At 41.5% G+C, this 22,739-nt stretch overlaps 1 protein-coding gene across 1 annotated transcript in view; it reads right to left on the minus strand.

Moving 5' to 3' along the window:
• Positions 1 to 747: 747 nt before the first annotated feature.
• SPMIP7 (sperm microtubule inner protein 7) overlaps positions 748 to 22,739 on the minus strand; it is a 35,037-nt gene continuing 13,045 nt past the window's right edge. The window contains 12 exon segments of the mRNA XM_068147425.1: positions 748 to 868; positions 5,161 to 5,271; positions 16,283 to 16,388; positions 16,907 to 16,944; positions 17,982 to 18,049; positions 18,508 to 18,531; positions 18,533 to 18,566; positions 18,568 to 18,600; positions 18,602 to 18,622; positions 18,942 to 18,951; positions 19,942 to 20,232; positions 20,467 to 20,530. Of these exon segments, the coding sequence (XP_068003526.1) occupies positions 748 to 868; positions 5,161 to 5,271; positions 16,283 to 16,388; positions 16,907 to 16,944; positions 17,982 to 18,049; positions 18,508 to 18,531; positions 18,533 to 18,566; positions 18,568 to 18,600; positions 18,602 to 18,622; positions 18,942 to 18,951; positions 19,942 to 20,232; positions 20,467 to 20,530 (921 nt within the window).

The following is a 22,739-nucleotide window of genomic DNA, read 5'->3' on the forward strand; positions in this document are numbered from 1 at the left end:
AGACCTTCAAGATCATCGTGTCCAACCCATCAACCAATCCAACCCACCCAAACACCTAACCCATGGCACCAAGCACCCCAGCAAGTCTCCTCCTGAACACCTCCAATGACGGCGACTCCACCACCTCCCTGGGCAACCCATTCCAATGGGCAATCACTCTTTCTGTATAGAACTTCTTCTTAACATCCAACCTGAACCTCCCCTGGCACAGCCTGAGACTGTGTCCTCTTGTTCTGGTACTGGCTGCCTGGGAGAAGAGACCAACCTCTGCCTGTCTACAACCTCCCTTCAGGTAGTTGTAGAGAGTGATAAGGTCACCCCTGAGTCTCCTCTTCTCCAGGCTGAGCAACCCCAGCTCCCTCAGCCTTTCCTCATAGGGCTTGTGTTCCAAACCCCTCACCAACTTTGTTGCTCTTCTCTGGACTCGTTCCAGCAAGTGAACCTCCTTCCTAAACTGTGGGGCCCAGAACTGGACACACCTTGTCTTCGCTTACAGTGGGAGGGACTTGTTGTTTCAAGCCTTTAAGTTACAATTCCTCTTGTTTTTAATAGGTTTTTCACTGTCAACACTTGTAAGTCATAAATATCAGAATAATGTGATGATGACTACTACAAACACCCGAGTTTACGTTATTTTGTATTCCATGTTTAAACTATCCACACATCTTCATGCATTTGTTTCCTTCTCACTGTCAGATGCTGAGCCTCCTGGTGTCCACTTTGTGCAGGTACAACGCATTGACACTTCTAAACTGTAATAGTTTCTTGTTCTGTGTTGTGGAAAGAATTCTGAGGACTAACTGGAGTCACCACTTGAAAAATATGTCCCCGGTGGTTATACTGAGATGAGCTTCAACATTTTGCTATGCATCCATAGTCACAGAAAGACTGAGAAAACCCCTATTCTATAGTGTGTTCTTATATTGAAAAAACCCTATTCTATAATGTGTTCTTATATTGAAAAACATTCCCTCTTCTTTCTCACTGCCTTCTACATAAATAGTTATGCCTATCAGCCTCAGAGAATATCAACAGTTTACAATATTCCATAGCATTAAAATTGGTCTCCTTAAGATCAGTGGTGGCAAATAGAATAGAATAAACCAGGTTGGAAGAGACCTTCAAGATCATCGCGTCCAACCTATCACCCAACACCACCTAATCAACTAACCCATGCAACCAAGCACCCTGTCAAGTCTCCTCCTGAACACCTCCAGTGACGGCGACTCCACCACCTCCCCAGGCAGTCCATTCCAGTGGGCAATCACTCTCTCTGTGTAAAACTTCCTCCTGACCTCCAGCCTGAACCTCCCCTGGCGCAGCCTGAGACTGTGTCCTCTTGTTCTGGTGCTGGCTGCCTGGGAGAAGAGATCAACCTCTGCCTGTTTACAACCCCCCTTCAGGTAGTTGTAGATAGCAATAAGGTCACCCCTGAGTCTCCTCCTCTCCAGGATAAGCAGCCCCAGCTCCCTCAGTCTCTCCTCATAGGGCTTGTGTTCCAAGCCCCTCGCTAACTTCGTTGCCCTTCTCTGGACTCATTCCAGCAAGTCAACCTCCTTCCTAAACTGAGGGGCCCAGAACTGGACACAGTACTCAAGGTGTGGCCTAACCAGTGCAGTGTACAGGGGCAGAATGACCTCCCTGCTCCTGCTGGCCACACTGTTCTTAATGCAGGCCAGGATGCCATTGGCCCTCCTGGCTGCCTGGGCACACTGCAGGCTCATGTTCAGCCTACCATCAACCAGCACCCCCAGGTCCCTCTCTGCCTGGCTGCTCTCCAGCCACTCTGACCCCAGCCTGCATCACTGCATGGGGTTGTTGTGGCCAATGTGCAGAACCCGGCACTTGGATGTGTTCAATCTCCTGCCGTTGGACTCTGCCCATCTGTCCAGCCTGTCAAGGTCTCTCTGCAAAGCCTCTCTACCCTCCAGCAGATCAACTCCTGTCCCCAGCTTGGTGTCATCAGCAAATTTACTGATGATAGACTCAATGCCCTCATCCAGATCATCAATCTTCCTATGAGTTGGAAATATTATTTTAAATCTTACTTTCTGCATATATAAAACATGATGAAAACCAGATCCCTACAGCAGCTGTGAGAGGCATTTTCTGCCACTTGCCTCTTTTCAGCCTTTCCTAGACACATACAGCTGCTTCACGACTAACCTGAACATTGTCTGTGGATAACTGCCATGGGCATATGGAATGCATTCAAGCACATAAAGAACTTGTGGTGCTTGCAGGTGATGATGAAGGTATGGCTTTCAGCCTAGAAAGCACACTCTGCTGGCACCATGGTGTGCCTGCTTTAGATGTCCAGCTTTTGTAGTTCCAAATACTGGGATGGGCATTAGAAAATGTGCTGGAGGCAGACTAGGAGGGAACAGTTTATACTTAGACTCCTGATACTCTTCTAATCTTTTACAGGAAGAGGCACTATAACCAATCCTACTCCTACAACCTAAGTTAGTGTAGTCCCTCTGCTTCAAAACACCCAATGAAAGTCAGGGCTGACAGAACTGACCACAGAATATTACATTCTCTCTCTCTCCAGATAAAAAAATTGACTCAAACATCACTTTTGAAATCTCCAAAGCAACTTGCTGAAAAGGTGCAACCCTTCTCTCAAAAATCAAATGAAATCTAGCACTATCTTATATTAAGTATGATGAAACCAATGGATTTCCATATATCTCCTGGTATAAGTGAATTTGTGTTTTCTGGGTGCAACTGACAGCTCATTTAAACACAAAAGAAGAAAAAAAACCCACACATAAAACATTCCTTCCTATGCAAAAGCTAAATAAAGGACATTGATACCTGATTTTCTAGGTTCACCTCAGGATCACCTGGAAGTAAAAATGCATCAATAATTACTATTCATATACAAAGATAAAGAAAACATATTTCTTCTGTTCTATACCATGTAAAATCCTGCTGAGTTCAGAATGCTATAAACAGGTATAAAGGATTTTGTCCAACACACTGTGGAAGCCCCATGCAACAGAAATATAATGCAGAAGTAGCTGCACACTGCCTGGTCTGTCTGATATTGCTGATACTTTTGACAGGAACATTTATTAGACCATGTTAGCAGTAGACAAGAGACTCCCTCTGATGCCCATAATTGTCTTCAGAAGGCTGTATACTGCAGACACGTCAAACATCCACCACATGTAATCACTTGTTATTTTGTGAGAAATCATTACAGACATGAATTAAGAATTATCAAAGAGAGAAATAAAAACACTCATCATTTAAAAAAACAGTAAGATCCCAGATCACATCCTACATCAAAAGAATGTGGTGGTAAATTGGGGTAGTGTGACCCCAAATTACAGGAACAATCTCTCTTCACCTCTCCACTAGAGGCTAGCTTGACCTGTGAGGACTGAAATCAGCAGGACATATGATAATTTATTTTACAAAGGGAAAGAATCAAATGTTAAGCATCTCGCTTTTCTGAGCATCACAAACTCATCTTAGAGGGAGATTCACAGCATTCCTAGTAGTTTTATATAGCAGTTTCATAGAGGGCTATAAGCCTCCTATTTTAAGTCAGTGAACACAATTTTTACTCCACAAGCAGGCTCAGAGAAAGTGAAATAGGATTGTTACAATTTTGCAGCTAGAGAACTAGTCTCAGGGGAATGTACCACTCAGCTCAGAAAAAGGGTGGTAAAACCTTGTCTACTGTGTCTAATTATGCTTGAAATCTGTTTCCCACCCAGTCTTCTTCAAAAAGGTTAGAGGATTCTCTCCTATTTCTGGAAAGTATCCATTAGCACAGAATGAGAACCTCATTCTTGTTATCCACCAACAAATAAGAAAACTCCTTCACTATGGACTACAACCACAGTAACAGGAGGCAATAAATTCCTTTTCCTTTCTTGAATCACGGTAATGCCTGACACTCTTGAAATCTGGTGTCTGATCTGAAGTCTGTCAATGATCTTTGCTAAGATGTATTTCCCTTTTTATTTGTCTGTGACGCTTACAAGTATGTTGGTCTTGAATCAGGCTGCTCCAAGCTCAGCTTTATTAGCCTATAGGGACTGAGGAGCCTGTTCATTCCCCATCAACAGCAAAATGTGACTCCAGATGACTGCCTATTTTTCTAAGTATAACCACAAGAGAAAAAGAGATGAATGGATGGAGGGCAGCAGAAATGGATGCCAGTGCATTTTGCACAGTGATGAAGCACTTGGCAAGGTGAATTCTTTAAAAGCCAGACAGCTTCCTAAAGCTCTTCAAGCCTTTATTGGATGCTTCCCACTAGCAGTGACGAAAAAGAAGTGTGATGTGTTGTGAACAAAACACTAAGGCAAATAAACTGCTTAATGGGAAACAGATTTCTCAGGAAAATGTAAAAACTTGGGGTAGTGTCATCGTGTCCTAGATCATTACAGATAACAAGAAACCAGCATGCATGTAAATCACAAATTCACAAAGGAGACGGGGAAACAAATAGTAATAGGAAGGCTGGGTTGTCCCTTTGCCAATGTCAAAAATTCTTTGTGCTAGTAAAAGGAAAAGGCTTTTTTCAGCTGTTCATGAGGTAGCCACCATAGTGATGTGTGGCAATGAAGACTTCACAGTTACAAGGTCCTGGTCTGCACCAGTGTAAGAACATGGCATGATTTTGCCTCTCACGGCCTTTTAAATACATTCACCCATTTTTAACAACTATTTTTGTATAGCAAATACCCACTTCATAAGTCTGTCAACACTGATTTGGAAACACACCAACACACAATTTTCTTTTGGGAATTTTTGACTTTGACATTCGTGAGCATTCTTCAAAGCACACACAAATCAATCAATCAAATCAAAAGAGTTACTTAAACCATGGCTTAGCAATGATAGCTGAAGAAAAAAAATCTCAGTGTAGAAATAATTCACATTGAGAATGCATGATTTACCTCAGTGTTAAGGTACCTGCTCACTACACACCTTACAATGTTCCTCAGAAATTCTAAAGCTTCAAAAGGATTTCAGATTGGAATGACAGTAATCTGCTGGGATCCAAACCCAACCATTCTGTATGTTTTATGCCAATGGAATGTCATGCTTAACATTTAATTGCTCTTGAACTAACTAAATTCAATTAGGATTTTACCTCTAACCTTTCTGAACAAGTTGAGAAATATACCTCATACCTACCCATGCATTCGTGCAATTATTGATGAGGTTGTTGATGGAAGATTAGAATTTGCTGGGTGAGTAGCTGACCAATGAACCTTGCCAGCGTATCCAGGCATATTTGGAGTGCTAAAGGAAAAAGTTAAAGGGAGAATGGGAGGTGGAGAAAGGGTAAAATAAATGACTATAGTCTTGTAATATGACTTACGGATCAGTTCTGAAATAGCTAGTGTTTATCAAAGATAGATAGTGTGAAAACTCTTCATAATATAAGTAGTCATTAGAACATATGAACTGGCATAGCTTCTTTAAGGTCAGTGAAACAAATTATGGATGACTCAGATGATGATCTCACCCAACATCTTTGGTTGGACATGGCAAAAGTGAGTTCTTTAGTGGGCTTTTATTATTTTTTTTTTCCTCCTAGGTATATAAGTTGAATATCTGTAAGGACATTGATGACTACAAGCAACACTGAATCACAGAATTGCTATATTGCAAGTTTATTTGCAGTTATCTCACATAATAACTATAAAACTGCAGAGATACAGATTACATACTCTGAGGCATCTGATCAATACAATCTTCTGACGTGTAAAACCTGAAAAACTAGAAGAAAAGGGAAAAGCATCATTAATGGTCAAATATGACCCAAAAATCAATCCTGATGAAGACTTATTCTAGACTGTTAGGATGGGTTGGCAGAAGTTGGAATATTCATAATATGTGGGAAGAATGTAGCTCTGGAAGAGAAAAGAGATGAGCAGAGAGAAGCTAAAAGTATGAAGATAGTAACAAAGCTTACACTACAGTAAAGCAGTTGGTCTCCTGGGAACCTGCAAAGAAGATGCAAAAATGCGCTGTGGTTTGTATATCATAAAGCAGAAGAAACTGAAGTTAAAAAATACCCCTTTGTTTTTTTGCTTTTGGATCATCATAGTATCATAGTATCATTCAGGGTTGGAAGGGACCACAAGGATCATCTAGTTCCAAACCCCCTGCCATGGGCAGGGACACCCCACACTAGATCAGGCTGGCCAGAGCCTCATCCAGCCTGCTCTTAAACACCTCCAGGGACGGGGCCCCAACCACCTCCCCGGACAACCCATTCCAGGGTCTCACCACTCTCATGGCGAAGAACCTCCTCCTCACATCCAGCCTGTATCTCCCCACCTCCAGCTTCATTCCATTCCCCCTAGTCCTATCACTACCTGAGATCCTGAGAAGTCCTTCCCCAGCCTTCCTGTAGGCCCCCTTCAGATCACGACGTCTAGCTCTTGTGTGTTTTCTCTGATGAGCTTCTAACCCAGGTTACTGCTGCTAAAGAAAACAACTAAGTGCCAAGTTACCCCTGAGCAATATGCACGACTCCTCTATGTTTATGCTGTTGTCATTGAGATTTTTGTAACTTTGACATCTCTTTTGTTCATACACTTCCTTGTTATCATGCTAGCAGCTCTTAGTCCCAACAGTAAGAAACATATAGTGTTGACAGTTGAACCTGCACGAGTGCTGAAATTTTTCCAGTGGAATGTAGTGATTCTGCGTGGCTTGGTGTGCCTGTTTCATACATCCACCTGAGAGTGTCTTTGACAATTTTTATTTCCTGGTAGTGTTCAGGAAAAAACAGTGTGGACTTAATTTAGCTGGCCATCCATACAGACATGTAGAGCTATTTGAGATGCCTTAAGGTATCTGAGATAACCAGCTATAGCACAGGACCCACAGCAAATCCATATTGTTTTGATGCAGCAGATTACAGTCTAGGGTGTTTCCAGGCCATTGGATGCACAGGTTTGCTATGTAATTCCCATGTCAGCTCTTTCTACAGCAGCACAATCAAGATTGCCCCAAATAAGGTGTAATTCTTAAAACCCCTAGATCTAGCACTTCAGCTTGAATGACTGAAGTATCCAAGTTCTTGTGCAAAAATTATGTGTGGTGAAAGCAGTCCAGTAAATTCCTCCCTTGTACTTAGGAGCAAAAGTTCATAACATCTTATTCTTTCTTAGAAACACTGTTGCATAAATGTTTCAGAGTTAAATCACCAGATGAAACCATTAACTAGCTATTCTAGTTACTGCAATTGTAAAATAGGCCTCTCAGGTATCACTTACCATGCCTAAGACTTCAAATTCCCCTCCAAGAAGATGCATTTGACATGTTTGTGGTCCTTCTTTGACTCCTGGATCCTATTTGTCAAGCAGAATAAACAGTTGTAAAAATACTTCACACATGATCCTATGTCAGGAAACCCAACGCATACAGCAGTCTTTTGTGTTGGAGAAGAATATATCTGAGAGGACTTGTGAACTCCAAACAAGGTGCTCCTTGAACAGCAACACATGGAACTGAGAGAATTTTTGAACCCAGAGCATTCTGGGTTGCATTTCATGCACTTCTTCCTCAGCCATCAGAGCAGGAGAGGGAATAGCTATTTACAAATGGATTTGGGGTTATAAAACTGTAAAAATGGTAATTCCCCAGAAATATTTTTTCATCACATTGAACCAGAAATTTTTTTTGTTTCTACAATTTAAAATAGTTTTATCCTGCTTTCAGCTTTTTCAGTCCTCTCCTTTAAGTACAGGGTAATAATTACCAGAAATAAGAAAACTTTTTCAAAGGCAGCAATAAAATCTCATTTGGAAAATGTTAAAGTAGGATATTTCAGCAGCATCCCTCGCCCTCAAACCCACAAATGACTCAAAAAGGCAGACATGGTGGTCAGGCTGTCAGTTTCTGAAGAAAAGATACATTGTGGGAAAGCTCATCAGGCAGCCCTAGAATGACTATACAAAGTGCAACGCAGCAGAGGGTCTTGTTCTCAGCTAATCGTGGCCCGTGAGGTTTCTGTGGTAACTTAAGATGTTAAGGGATGCATGTGCACAGTCAGTTGGAAGCTGCTTACACTGAAGAAACATGACTGAAGTCACTACAGACACGCCGATGTGATAGTAGCATTTTGCCCAACATGCCTGAGAAACCAAGACTAAAGGGTAGTTTCAGAGAACAGCTTTGTGCAAGAATTGCAGGACTTGAAACACAGCACTTTGTCTTCCTAGAAACTGGAGGCATCAGGTTCTCATTTCAATCAACTGCTTCAAGAAATGGATTTTGGTCAGATCCCATCCTGCCTCTGGCACAGACATCCTCTGTGGCCTTGGACAAGTCACTTCAGCATGTCCAGTCTTCACCTTTCTAAAACTAATACTCTAACCTACTTTAACAGTGTTATAGTAATGGATTAGCTGATGCTTCAAAAGTGCTGCAAAGTAAATTACACTTTGTTAGAACGCATATGTATTGCCTGCCCTCTATCGTGTATCATGAGAGCTATTTTGAGTAGCAGGTTTTAAAATGTTAAGGACTGCCAGATTTTTAGTTAGTTCTGGACACAGAGGCTTTTCAAGTGGAATAAGAACACACAGTCTCTGCCCTAACTGCTTGTGTCACATTTTAAAAGGTCGGTTCCATTAAGTACCACAGTGAAATTCAGAAGTTGCTCTGCTGTATAATGCTATATATTTCGCAAAATACATGCAAGATAGGAAAGTGTAAGTCAGATATCACACCTGATTGATATGAACTGTTGCTGCATGTGCAGGAATACACTGAGTGCGCTACAGTACTGATACACTAAGTACTGCTAACTCATTGAGGGTGTAAAGGAGTTGTAACACTGTCAAGAAGGAGAGTTATTTATGTCTGTCAGATGGAGCACTTACCAGAGCCCTGCCCGTGAATGCTGCAGAGGAAATCCCCGTCACCAGTGCGGGAGGTTTTTTTTCCATTGACCCTTAAAACACCTGCAGAACTAAAATACCACATAAAGCATAGCCTTGTTTGAGCAGCTGACTGGGGAAGAGGTCAACAAATGACAAAGGCGTTGACTAGTGGTGGAGGATAATTATGCAATGTTACATAGCTATTAAGATAGTTAAGAAAAACAGAACAACATCTTGTTATGTGGGGAGTCCCCATGATACAGTAAAAGTAGTTTCTCTACGGTTTTCAAATGTATTGAGGTTTAAAATGCACTTCTGTATAAGAAAGAGATTTTTTCAAAGTAGCTGTTAATAACAAGAAAGAACAAATTAGGCCGTTACTCATTTTAATTTATTAATAACATAAAGCTTCTCAAAAATACCTAGAGAATTTAGTTTTTCTGGAAGTCACTGTAGTTGCACTGCAAAACTTCTTCCCATGTGTAACTTGCCCAAGGGAGAACAGAATACAGCATTTCTTCACTGTACATTGTACACTGCACACTGCACTGGTTAGGCCACACCTCGAGTCCTGTGTCCAGTTCTGGGCCCCTCAGTTTAGGAAGGAGGTTGACTTGCTGGAACGAGTCCAGAGAAGAGCAACAAAGTTGGTGAGGGATTTGGAAAACAAGCCCTATGAGGAAAGACTGAGGGAGCTGGGGTTGCTCAGCCTGGAGAAGAGGAGACTCAGGGGTGACCTTATCACTCTCTACAACTACCTGAAGGGAGGTTGTAGACAGGCGGATGATGGTCTCTTCTCCCAGGCAGCCAGTACCAGAACAAGAGGACACAGTCTCAGGCTGCACCAGGGGAGGTTCAGGTTGGATATTAGGAAGAAGTTCTATACAGAAAGAGTAATTGCCCATTGGAATGGGCTGCCCAGGGAGGTGGTGGAGTTGCCATCATTGGAGGTGTTCAGGAGAAGACTTGCTGGGGTACTTGGTGCCATGGGTTAGCTGTTTGGGTGGGTTGGATTGGTTGATGGGTTGGATGCGATGATCTTGAAGGTCTCTTCCAACCTGGTTTGGTTTATTCTAAATAAAGGTTTATTCAGAATTTGGACTATCCTCCTCTTCCTTGATACACATTTGGGTTGGAGCAGCAGTTACACACTGCTCCATATTTCTAAAAGTGTTCAGCACCTAAAAGTTTCATTGTGGTGTTTGTGGCCAGACTTTCACAGGAGCTTAGCAATCAACATGCACCCAGAATGGGAGCTCTTTCAGAATTCTGGTTTTCATGTGTGGTTGCTGAGCTATTTTTGAATGCCTGGATGGCTGCACAAAACATCTTCTTTAGCTTTCAGTTGCTTCCCTACCTAGTATGTGGTTATGTGTGACATACAAACCCAAAGGCAGCATTTATCTTATACACACACACACACAAAAAAAATAATAATTAATAAATCAGTAAGAAACAAAGAAAAAAGAACTAAGGAAAACAGACATAATCAATCCAGAGTTCAAAATCTCAGCTCTGCAAAAGAAATGAACAGATACTCAACTGCATCCCTGGTCAGAAGATCCTGTTAAGCAGATACCTTTAACTCAGTGATTCCAAAGGAGCTTACACTTTATAGGTTTGAAAGAATAGATAGGATAGGATAGGATAGGATAGGATAGGATAGGATAGGATAGGATAGGATAGGATAGGATAGGATAGACCAGGTTGGAAGAGACCTTCCCAGATGATCGTGTCCAACCCATCATCCAACACCATCTAATCAACTAAACCATGGCACCAAGCACCCCATCAAGTCTCCTCCTAAAAACCTCCAGTGATGGTGACTCCACCATCTCCCCAGGCAGCTCATTCCAATGGCAAATCACTCTCTCTCTGAAGAATTTCTTCCTAACATCCAGTCTAAACCTTCCCTGGTGCAGCTTGAGACTGTGTCCTCCTATTCTGATGCTGGTTGCCTGGGAGAAGAGACCAACCTCTGCCTGTCTACAACCTCTCTTCAGGTAGTTGTAGAGAGCAATAAGGTCTCCCCTGAGCCTCCTCAGGCTCTCCTCACAGGGCTTTTGCTCCAAACCCCTCACCACCTTTGTTGCCCTTCTCGGGACATGTTCCAGCAACTCAACATCCTTCCTAAACTGAGGGGCCCAGAACTGGACACAGGACTCAAATTGTGGCCTAACCAGTGCGGTGTACAGGGGCAGAATGACCTCCCTGCTCCTGCTGGCCACACTGTTCCTGATACAGGCCAGGAGACAGAAAATACAAAAAGAGAGTTTGAAGTAGCAGACAAGTGAAAACAGTAGGAAAAGCGAAGAAGGACTGCATTGGAAAGAGATTTTCAAAATGTTCTTACATAAGGATTTCCTAATTTTTGTAGTGTCTCTTAAAAAAAACCCCAACACCTCCCCAAAAAAAAACCAACCCCAAAGGATTTCTGTGTTGCCCTTGCAAAAATTGGTGGGAGATTCCAGCATTTAGGCATACACTGCAACATAACCAAGGATGAAAGAGAGGAACAAGCTCATTCTACAGCAAAATTTAGGAGCATTTCAGAGCTTGAACCGACCTCAAGAGACATGCTTTAGTGAAAGCCCAGCAGAGAATGAGAGGAAATGAATTACCACCTGGGATCTTTGGTCAAGTGCAAAGATTAAGAGTTTGATCTGAGAAAAACACTCCCACAGCTCTCTCAGGAAAATGCCCACTGGTGATCCTAGACTGCCACCAGTTCAGAAGAATAGAATAGAATAGAATAGAATAGAATAGAATAGAATAGAATAGAATTAGAATAGAATAGACCAGACCAGGTTGGAATGAATTTAGCACTTCTACATAACTTATGACACAGCACCAGTATCCACAGCTTCCAGTATCTGAAGGGGGCCTACAGGAAGGTTGGGGAAGGACTTCTCAGGATGTCAGGTAGTGATAGGACTAGGGGGAATGGAATGAAGCTGGAGGCAAGGAGATTCAAGCTGGATGTGAAGAGGAAGCTCTTCACCATGAGAGTGGTGAAACCCTGGAATGGGTTGTCCAGGGAGGTGGTTGGGGCCCCGTCCCTGGAGGTGTTTAAGCCCAGGCTGGATGAGGCTCTGGCCAGGCTGATCTAGTGTGGGGTGTCCCTGCCCATGGCAGGGGGTTTGGAACTAGATGATCCTTGTGGTCCCTTCCAGCCCTGAATGATCCTATGATACTATGATACCACAGGTGTGGTGAAGGCTTTCACAGCTATTCCATGTCTGAAACACACAGAAATACTGGATAAAAAATGAGTTACATTCCTAAGTCTTCATTTGTGCCTCAGCACAACCTTTAAGAAGACATTATTTTGTGCAAATTATTATTTTTTAAAGCAAAATTTCAGCAAAACACTACTAAGATGAAAGCTCAGAGTTTGGTCAAAAAATAGGCCCAGGCTAGTGCTCAGGACACAGGAAGTTTAATTCCTATGTTACAGATTCCCAATAGGATTTGGCAAACCATTTATTCACCCTTCACCTGGATTCCCATCTGTAAAACTTCTAAACTGCTTGATAAAGACTTCAGAATATCATCTGTAGTGCTGGGTATATGTCCAGCAGCTTTTCATAACACTGATCTCATACCAGGGCTTTTAGCCTCAACTGCAGCATAAGTGATGAATTTTATGTTCTATTTTTTTTTTTTTCTAATTCCTTAAGAAAGAAAAAAGAAGAAAAACAGAAGATGGTTTCCTGTTCTGCCAAAAGGAAGAAAGGGTGGGCACAAGAGTAACATACAAAACATGCCCAGGTTTACCACTCTTCCTGTTTGTCTCTGAAAAATTATGATAGATGGTTCTGAGCTAGTTTCAGCTCTGCTAATAATTTGAATGGCAACTACTTTCTTGCATGGCTTGTGGTAGAATAGTGTCTCACACTGGATTAATGCCTGAGAGCCAATGCTGTTGCCTGAGTGCTAGAGGCAGGAAGTGCAACTGCTAGTCCATGAAAGAGTGAAAGTGACTGTCTTACAAAGAGATGTTAACATTCTACAGACTTACAAAACAGATTTAGGCTTCTAAATCTAGAGCATATATCTGACTTCTCAAGGATTTTGGTAGGAGTCTAGCAGTCTCAATACTGTTACAGTATCACAGTATCACAGTATCACTTAGGTTGGAAAGGACCTCGAGGATCATCGAGTCCAACCTATCAACACAGACCCCATCACTAGACCATGGCACCAAGTGCCACGTCCAATCTCCTCTTGAACGCCTCCAGGGTCGATGACTCCACCACCTCCCTGGGCAACCCATTCCAATGACGAATGACTCGCTCGGTGAAGAACTTCCTCCTCACCTCGAGTCTAAACCTCCCCTGGCGCAGCTTGAGACTGTGTCCTCTTGTTCTTTCCAGAACTATTAGCAAATTCACAAAGAGAAAAACAAAACAAAACAAAACAAAAAAATAATTAGGAGGATCACTTTTATGTCTTCTTTCTGCCTTTCTTCTCCTTAAAATTATAGCAATATGGATGATAGACAGAGAATCAATATGAAAAACTGAACAGAACTTTTCAGAGTTCTGTTTTTCACAGCTTTTCAGCGTTTTTCACAGCTTTCAATTGTCAAAATCTTGGTCTCCTGGTTGCCAGAAATTAATGAGACCCATAGTCTCACTCACTAAACCCCAGGAAAATGACAAGGAGAATACTGGAGAAAGTAACACATAACCTGCTGCTCAAAATTATAAATCCACCATGGTACTATATGTTGCAAATATCTTTAGACAAGATACCTGTTTGCAGTGCAGCTTATACACCAGCTTCTATCCTTCAAAGCTCTACTACACCAGCAGTAAGCATGGCAGAACCAGGTGTTAACAGCTCTGCTAACTTCCCTACAAACTCAGAATCTATGCTCAGCACCATGTTGTATGCTGTGTACTGTACTTTTAAAGTGCATTTCTCAGTAATACTTTTGCACTGTTTTATATTCTAATAAGAGATGAAGGATGTGAAAAATCAGATGACATGCAGGAGATTAAAAAAAACAATCAGAATAATGCATTATGGACACACAAGTTTGGTATTTAGATGTTTGGTTGCAGTAATATTGGTCGAATTTGGCTGGCTTGTAAGCGTATTTCATTATCTAGATAAATGTAAGGTATGGCATTCGGGGAGCTTTTGCAAACTCAAAGGCCATCTAGTGACTAAAGTTAAAAACCACACATTTTTACCAGAGCAATATTAAGTAATGCTACCCATTAAGCAGTGGCACATGTGTTTCTATCCAACAGACCTATTCATTAACACTCAAGAACAGGCAGTGTTGGAAGTATGAAAGTATGGCACAATTTGAAAATAAACACTGGGGGGGTTTTGAATGTAAGGACTCTATTCCCAAATTTCTGGTGCATGTTAGGCTCAGAATCTTCTCTGCCATCTTCTCCCCAGTTAAGCCTTGAATAGAACACAAATTTATTTCCTGTTGCAGGGCATTTACAGGAATCCCTGTGTTAGGTAGTCTCAGCATCGACAGAAACCACAAGTCATATGTTGTGAGTACAATCTAGAGGATGTGTTCAGATTAGCTTTACATATGACATTTCTCTTATGATAAAACTGGAAAGGTGCCTGCTGAGTTCTTAAAGTTTATTTGTGCAATTAGTCTAGCAAGGTTAACAGCAGGAGGGAGAGTACTCCAATTTTCATCCCAGCCTAGGTCAGAGCCTGCGGTCAGTGAAGAGTTCCTTATACCAAGACAGTGTTTTGCACTGGTGTTACTAAAGGCTGCTTTTACTTCACAGGATAGGCACACTAATAGTAACTTTTGGTCTGGCAGTCAATTATTGCCACTCTACCATGATCATTCTGTACTAGATGAATGTAAGGGTCACTTGGGCCAAAAAGCAACTACTGGTTGGGGAAAAAACCCTCATCAGCACAGCTGGTTAAAGAGCGTGATGCATGATGTTAGAAGCACGATTTCCTTGAAACTATAACACCAATTTAGAAAAACAAATAATTAGACAGTCATAGAATCATTGAATCATAGAATTGTTTTCATTGGGAAAGACCTCTAGGATCATCTACTCCAACCACCGACCTAACACCACCATGACCTGAAGTGCCATGTCCACATGTTTCTTGAACAGCACCTCTCCTATGAGGACAGACTGAAGGAGTTGGGGCTGTTCAGTCTGCAGAAGAGAAGGCTCCAAGGTGACCTAATTGTGGCCTTCCAGTATCTGAAGGGGGCCTACAGGAAGGCTGGGGAATGACTTCTCAGGATCTCAGGTAGTGATAGGACTAGGGGGAATGGAATGAAGCTGGAGGTGGGGAGATTCACGCTGGATGTGAGGAGGAGGTTCTTCACCATGAGAGTGGTGAAACCCTGGAATGGGTTGTCCAGGGAGGTGGTTGAGGCCCTGTCCCTGGAGGTGTTTAAGCCCAGGCTGGATGAGGCTCTGGCCAGGCTGATCTAGTGTGGGGTGTCCCTGCCCATGGCAGGGGGGTTGGAAGTAGATGATCCCTGTGGTCCCTTCCAACCCTGACTGATACTATGATACTATGATCTCTAGGGACAGTGACTCCACTATCTTGCAGGGTAACCAGTTCCAATGTCAGACCACTCTTTTCATAGAGACATTTTTTTGTAATATGTAATGTAAACCTCCCCTGGCACAATTTCAGGCCATTTCCTCTTGTCCTATCACCTGATACTAGAGAGAAGAGACCATCCCCCACCTCACTACAGCCTCCATTCAGATAGTTGTAGAGAGCAATGAGGTCTCCCCTCAGCCTCCTCTTCTTCAGATTAAACAGTTCCAGTTCCCTCAACTGTAAGATTTGTTCTCTAGACCTTTCACTAGTTTTCTTGCCCTTCTCTGGGCATGCTGCAGCAACAAAATGTCCCTCTTGTAGTGAAAAGCCCAAAACCGAACACAGTATTTGAGACGTGGCCTTACCAGTGCTCAGTATGAGGGTACGATCACTTCCCTACTCCTGCTGGAATGCTCTATGACAAATCAATACTTAGTCAGAATAGTTGGCAGCTAAGTTTAGTGAAACACAAATAAGATGGATAAAATGTGTTGTACCATGAACTCAGCAGACATCTCTCTGCTCATTTTGTATCATATTCCTTTACTAATTTTACAGAGCCATAGTGAACACTCTAGCAGTGTAGACCATTAGCACTGCAGGCTGTATACTGCTGAATCAGATATTAAAAAGGACTCTTGAAGTTCAGTCTTGAATCTGAAGGCCCATTGTGTTTCCTCTGTTAACAGACCTCACTCGAGTTATTCAAATTAATGAGCATTCCCCAACACCCATTTTTTATTATTTTGGCCTTTGACCAGGCATTCAGCTGTTTCCCCTCCCCTTTCCCAGGGAACAAGAAATCAAAAGGCAGCATCAAAATCGTGCTGATAAGAGAACCATACTATGCAGTGTAACAAGGCTTTGAAGTTCATATACAGTTAAGAGGGATTAAGTCTCCAGCACCACTGTCAATGTCTTCAAAATTTACTGCATCAACACAGCTACTGTCTGGATAGAAAGGAAATCAAAGATATGTACATTATTCATAGGACAGCTGGTGGAGGCAGCTGAACCATGTACAAGCTCCAAAATTCTACTTATTTATTAAAATGTAGACGAATTGCCCTATGTGCCTGGCATGTCCCAAGATGAAAACAATCATCTGCTGAACTTGCAGCACATAAAAAATGACAGCTCCAGTACCTAAGTGCAGGGAGGAGGCTTGGGAAGAGTGGTGGTAAAACAGAAATGTGTTAGCTCACATCTTTTTGGCTATGTCCATTATCATATTGGGTTATTCTTCCAAAGAGGACATAATGGATCCTGATTTCTACTTTATTGGTAAAAGGCTGGAGTCACCTGCAAGCAGAGGACACTCAGCACATGCTTTCTCACGGCACCAAAAACCACTTTAGATGACACAGTCCAACTACAACTGTTGCTTGAGAAAAATGAGAGCTGGATTTCTTGGGTTTCATTGGAAATGTAGAAAGTATAAACAAGCCAGGGACATTGTACTTACCTGCATAAAGGGGTATGACAGGTTTGGGAGCTTTGGCTTGCACTGTGAAAGACAGAATAGATCATTCACCTTTTTTTTTCTTTTGCCAGACAGAATATTCTGATAGAATATTTATGAGGTCCCAAAAGAGAGGTGATGACAAGTCAAAGTTTTGCTCCTGGAATGATGCAATGCTCATTTGAATTTGGTAAAAGACCATGGTAAATGATTAGGTTGGCATATATGCTAAATGACCCAGTTTGGCAGGCAGAGTCTTGTCTTTTAATCTTCTTCCTCTGACACCAAGATTTTAGTCAATTTCCTAGCATAGTTTCAGCAAGTTTTCTTTAAAAGTGTGCTGCTTCTGTACTTGTAGCACCTCTCTCTTTCAGTCCTTGTGACCATGAGAAAATGTAACATCAGGTCTGAATTTCTCTCTAGCTGTATCCCTGAAAACTGTTCTCACTGTTCACATCTGTATTCCTTTGAATGAGCAACATTCAAGACACACTAATGATAGCATTTTCTATCTTCCTCCCAGTGATGCCTGTCCGTCCCACCATAAACCCAACTATGTCCAGTACCACACCTGTCCATTGAGTTTGCCTGAGCAAACCTGCTGACTCAAGGCGTGGAAAGAAGTTCTAGTTCTCTTGCCTTGCTTTGACCAGCCTTTCCTTTGTCTTCTCTATGTGGCTCTTATCTGAGCCCTCTGAACCACCTTCATCCTTTATGGGACTCATCTAAAATGCTCTACTCTGACACAGAAGAGAATAGGTGAAACACATCAGTGCACAAGTAACTGTTTTGAATTCTATGCCAACAGATAAAATCTTGAGTTTGTACCTGTATGATTACTGTATTTTTTTCATAAATGTCATGTCTTACTGAAAACATCAAATACATAAAGTCATGACAATCATTCACCTTGCAGATTCCTTCTGCTCTTTATATTTGAGTCACAGAAGAAGCATGTTAAACTATACTTCTCATATAGTTATCTTCTCTATTGAATGCTGCTGAGTTTAATCTTCTGAAATTAACTGTATGCAGACCTCAAAAAGGAAGTGTTCAGAAGATCCTGATATTCACACACACACAAATGTACAGGTTTCTGTGGAGAGGCAAAAGATCTTCTCTGCAACCTGTCCCAGAAGCCTCTAACAATCTGAAATCATAATTAGATGCTTCTTGTAAGTCAAAATTACCTAATTAATTTGGCTTAACACATTGTCATGAAGTCATAACCAATTACAGGACTGCAATTTAGTTTAGTGAAAATAATTACTACAGTTAGTAAGCCCAAGTAACTTCAAGTGATATTTGTTATGGGATGGCATCATTCCTATCAACCACTTTTCATCAACACCCTTGTCCTCTCTTTTGAAACTGTGTATGCATATCTTCTGTACCAGTTTTGGGGAAGGGGAAGGAAAAAATATGAGATAGTTAAAAACAATTGCTAGAGTGTGCATGACCTTAAATGATCATTTGGGACTGTTTGCATTTGAAGACATTACTGTGAGTTTATATGTGTGACCTATGCATAATCTGGGCTACATTTCATTAGCAAAGCATAGAACTAATTGACAAAAAAATTGTTCACTGACTTGCTTTTGCAGGTTAAGGATTGTATCTCTTTTTTTTTAAGACACTGGAAAACAGGAGCAGCCACCACTTCCACTCAATTCTGGAGGTTAGGTTTTGGAAGGTAGCAACCCAGAGAACTTCTTCATAAATTCTAGATGAAGAATAAAACAGAAGAGAAAAACATTTCCATATAATCATCAGTGAATGACATTGGTAGATAGATAATAAGGAATTATGTGACAAAGAAGGATGTAGAAAATAATGAAGGTCTGCATTTTTACCTTAAATAGAAATGAAAACCCTGGAATTTTATGTTGCTTGTTGGGAAACAAAATAGTTATGGTACAGTTTCACTGACATCTTCCTTCAAACTGTCTCACCTATTAGCTGAAAGAGGTAGTTTACCTTTAAATAAGCAAATAGTGATGAGGTAATCAATAATAAACTAAAAAGATCAGACCCAAGTTTACGTGTAACACACTGTTAAGAAATGAGAAGGCAATACATACTTTGACCAATATGGGATGACAGTCCTAAAGAATTTCTGTCCTCTGAGCAATTGGTTACTGCAGTAGGTCTTTAAATGCATTGTACTTGAACGTGTCCAGAGAAGGGCAACAAGGCTGGGGAGAGGCCTTGAACACAAGCCCTATGAGGAGAGGCTGAGGGAGATGGGATTGTTTAGCCTGGAGAAGAGGAGGCTCGGGGGTGACCTCATTGCCCTCTACAACTACCTGAAAGGTGGTTGTAGCCAGGAAGGGGTTGGCCTCTTCTCCCAGGCAACCAGCACCAGAACAAGGGGACACAGTCTCAAGCTGCGCCAGGGGAGGTTTAGACTCGAGGTGAGGAGGAAGTTCTTCACCGAGCGAGTCATTCGTCATTGGAACGGGTTGCCCAGGGAGGTGGTTGAGTCATTGACCCTGGAGGCGTTCAAGAGGAGATTGGACGTGGCACTTGGTGCCATGGTCTAGTCATGGGGTCTGTGTTGATAGGTTGGACTCGATGATCCTCAAGGTCCTTTCCAACCTAAGTGATGCTGTGAAATACTGTGAAATACTGTACTGCAATTTTTCATGAGATACTAAAAGACAAAGAAATTTCCCAGGTATTTTCTGATATTGGAGTGAATTACAATATTAGTTTTCATTCAAATAGGTACTTATTATAACTATTGTATATAACTTCACAATTTACAAAAATAGATCTTTAAAAAATACTGTTAACATATTTTTTTAATGTCATTTTTGTTTTTTAGCATTAGAATGCTCATTAGAATTTGCTGACTCATACAAACACATATACATAACCAAAGAGTTGTTACATTCAGTTCAAATACCCAGGGTAGATATATTTTATAAGGTTCTTCCTTCTGGACCTTGGAGAATGGAGTTAAGAAAACAATTTTATTTGTTTGCTAAGTATCATCAGTGTCTTTGGTGATTAAAGAATAAAAATTGTAGTTTGCTTTACCTCTGAGCTCTTCCCTGACAGCGGCAGCTGACACAGCCCTGGGGTTCCATTTTCCATTGTGATCAATTTCCTCCAGAAAGATCATCTGCCTCCTTTGGCCAGGCTGGCCTCTCTTTCTTGTGCTAAGGACTTGCTGGTGAGGTTTTATTTCAGTGCAGCCTACAAGGGATTCAGTTGCTATTCCAGCACAGGGCTGCAGGTCAGCATCTGCTCCTGCACTCACAAAACTTTAGCAGGGATCTGCTAAAGGCACATTAGCTTGATGTGAGAATAAAAGATAATTCAGTTCTACTGGAGGAGCAAATGGATTTAACTTAAGGAAAAATTACTGGGTTTCTCTTCAAGGATAGCAAGGCCATATCTATTCTCAGGATCTCTCACAATAGTCATGCACCTGTTCTTTAACAGACTTTGTTAGTGATCCATCTTGTGAACCAATTCAACTGACAAGGTGGACTTTTAAAAGGCACTTGCCTGTCCTTCAGCTCCATATCATTCAGCTCCACAGTCATTCTCTTCTGTCACCTTTTGTGGCATACACCACCTCATCATCCTTAAAAAGCTCCTTTTTCTCCAAGTTTCTGAAGCCCTAGACAACAAATCACAGCAAAACTAGTGGTCATCCTTCAACAGACCAGTGCACAAAAACCATGGAAAGCAAGGCAGTGGTTTAAGTAGTGATTTTTTTTCCTAAAAAAGAGCTTTATCAAGTATGGCACAAAAAGAACAGAGTTACTGACTGAATGAACAGGGAGTTTTTTGTTGCTTGGTAACAATGGAAACCACACAATTGTCTCCTGGAGCGAAAGAGAGCTGATGCACACCACAGTAATGTAGTCCTTCAAGGTGACATACATAGCAACTTGAAATGATGCTACAAGTTATCTAGGAATCTAGCAGAGATAAAATCAAGTTTTCAGTCTTATGAATGATATGGTGTTTTCACTGAAGTATTTCAATATAGTTTACATTGAAACACAGCTTTAATACAAACGAATGCAAATCCAGAAAATTTACAATTATTACTTGGAACAAGTAAATCACATTGACATCAATTTTTCAAGCACCTTAATTTGCTCCATAGCTTCAACGTTTGTTCTATCAGGTTGGCAAATCCATTAATGTCTCACCTAAGAACATGCAGCACACATTTCCTAATCCCAAGACAGAGAATTTTCATTTAGCAATCTAAACAGAAGCGGATTTATAGTGGTCCTCTCTTGCATGAATTCAGCACCATCTGCAAATGTCTGGTACTTTGGAAAAATCAAACTATGTTTACTTGGACAGCTCAGTTCACGCTACGGGGGCCTTTATTTTGTGGCATTGTCAGGAATACTGGGGCATAGAATATCATCATTCATACACAGAGATGTAACTTCCCTAAATTCCTAACTTGCTCTTGAGTACCATGAAATCAGAAATAGGCCTAACATTTATTACAGTACAAATTTATACTGATAAAAAATTGTGTTCCATAATGCAGAATCACGGTGCCTCCAGTGCATTGACAATAACGTCTTGATGCAGGCTTGTACTGCTAAACATGGAGGGACTGATCAAGGATGTGAAGGTATCACAGTATCACAGTATAACTTAGGTTGGAAAGGACCTCAAGGATCATCGAGTCCAACCTATCAACACAGACCCCGTGACTAGACCATGGCACCAAGTGCCACGTCCAATCCCCTCTTGAATGCCTCCAGGGACGGTGACTCCACCACCTCCCTGGGCAGCCCGTTCCAATGAAGAATGACTCTCTTGGTGAAGAACTTCCTCGTCACCTCAAGTCTAAACCTCCCCTGGCGCAGCTTGAGACTGTGTCCCCTTGTTCTGGTGCTGGTTGCCTGGGAGAAGAGACCAACCCCTTGCTGGCTACAACCACCTTTCAGGTAGTTGTAGAGGGCAATGAGGTCACCCCTGAGTCTCCTCTTTTCCAGGCTAAACAATCCCATCTCCCTCAGCCTCTCCTCATAGGGCTTGTGTTCAAGGCCTCTCCCCAGCCTTGTTGCCCTTCTCTGGACATGGTCAAGTGTTTTGATGTCCTTCTTAAACTGAGGAGCCCAGAACTGGACACAGTACTCAAGGTAGGGCGCAGTGTTGGCTGTAGTGACCTCGAGATGGTGGAGTTCAGGATCATACATGTGATAAAAAAAGGGAAGTAATTTTGCTTTAGCTAGAAGGGTTAACTAGATAAGCATATAGCTCCAAAAAGACCCATTTCAATTGTATTGCACTGGAGTGGTATTAATATAGCCTGAGTTCAGACTGAGGTAAAGAATATGAGCCCTTTTTCTTTAAGGATTTTGAGTTACACGTTTCACTGAGGTGAATAATTAAAGTTTTTGACCATTATGTGAAGCACATTTCTTAGAATGTCTTCATTTGACTTTTCTGAGCTATCTGAAAAAAGTTTTCATCTTACCAAAAAGATAGAACATTTTTGGTGTTGGTGTTTGGTGTTGGTGGTGGTGTTGGATGACAGGTTGGACACGATGATTTTGAAGGTCTCTTCCAACCTGGTCTGGTCTATTCTATTCTATTCTATTCTACTCCATGCTACTCCATTCTACGCTATTCTATTCTATTCTATTCTATTCTATTCTATTCTATTCTATTCTATTCTATTCTATTCTATTCTATTCTATTCTATTCTATTCTATTCTATTCTATTCCACTCTATTCTATTCCACTCTATTCTATTCCACTCTATTCTATTCTATTCCACTCTACTCTATTCTATTCCATTCTACTCTATTCTATTCTATTCTATTCTATTCTATTCACTTTAGCTTGCT

Source organism: Melanerpes formicivorus, unplaced genomic scaffold (assembly GCF_026170545.1).
Source record: "Melanerpes formicivorus ecotype bairdi unplaced genomic scaffold, bMelFor1.0.p_v2 SCAF_15, whole genome shotgun sequence".
Taxonomy (NCBI): Eukaryota; Metazoa; Chordata; class Aves; order Piciformes; family Picidae; genus Melanerpes; species Melanerpes formicivorus.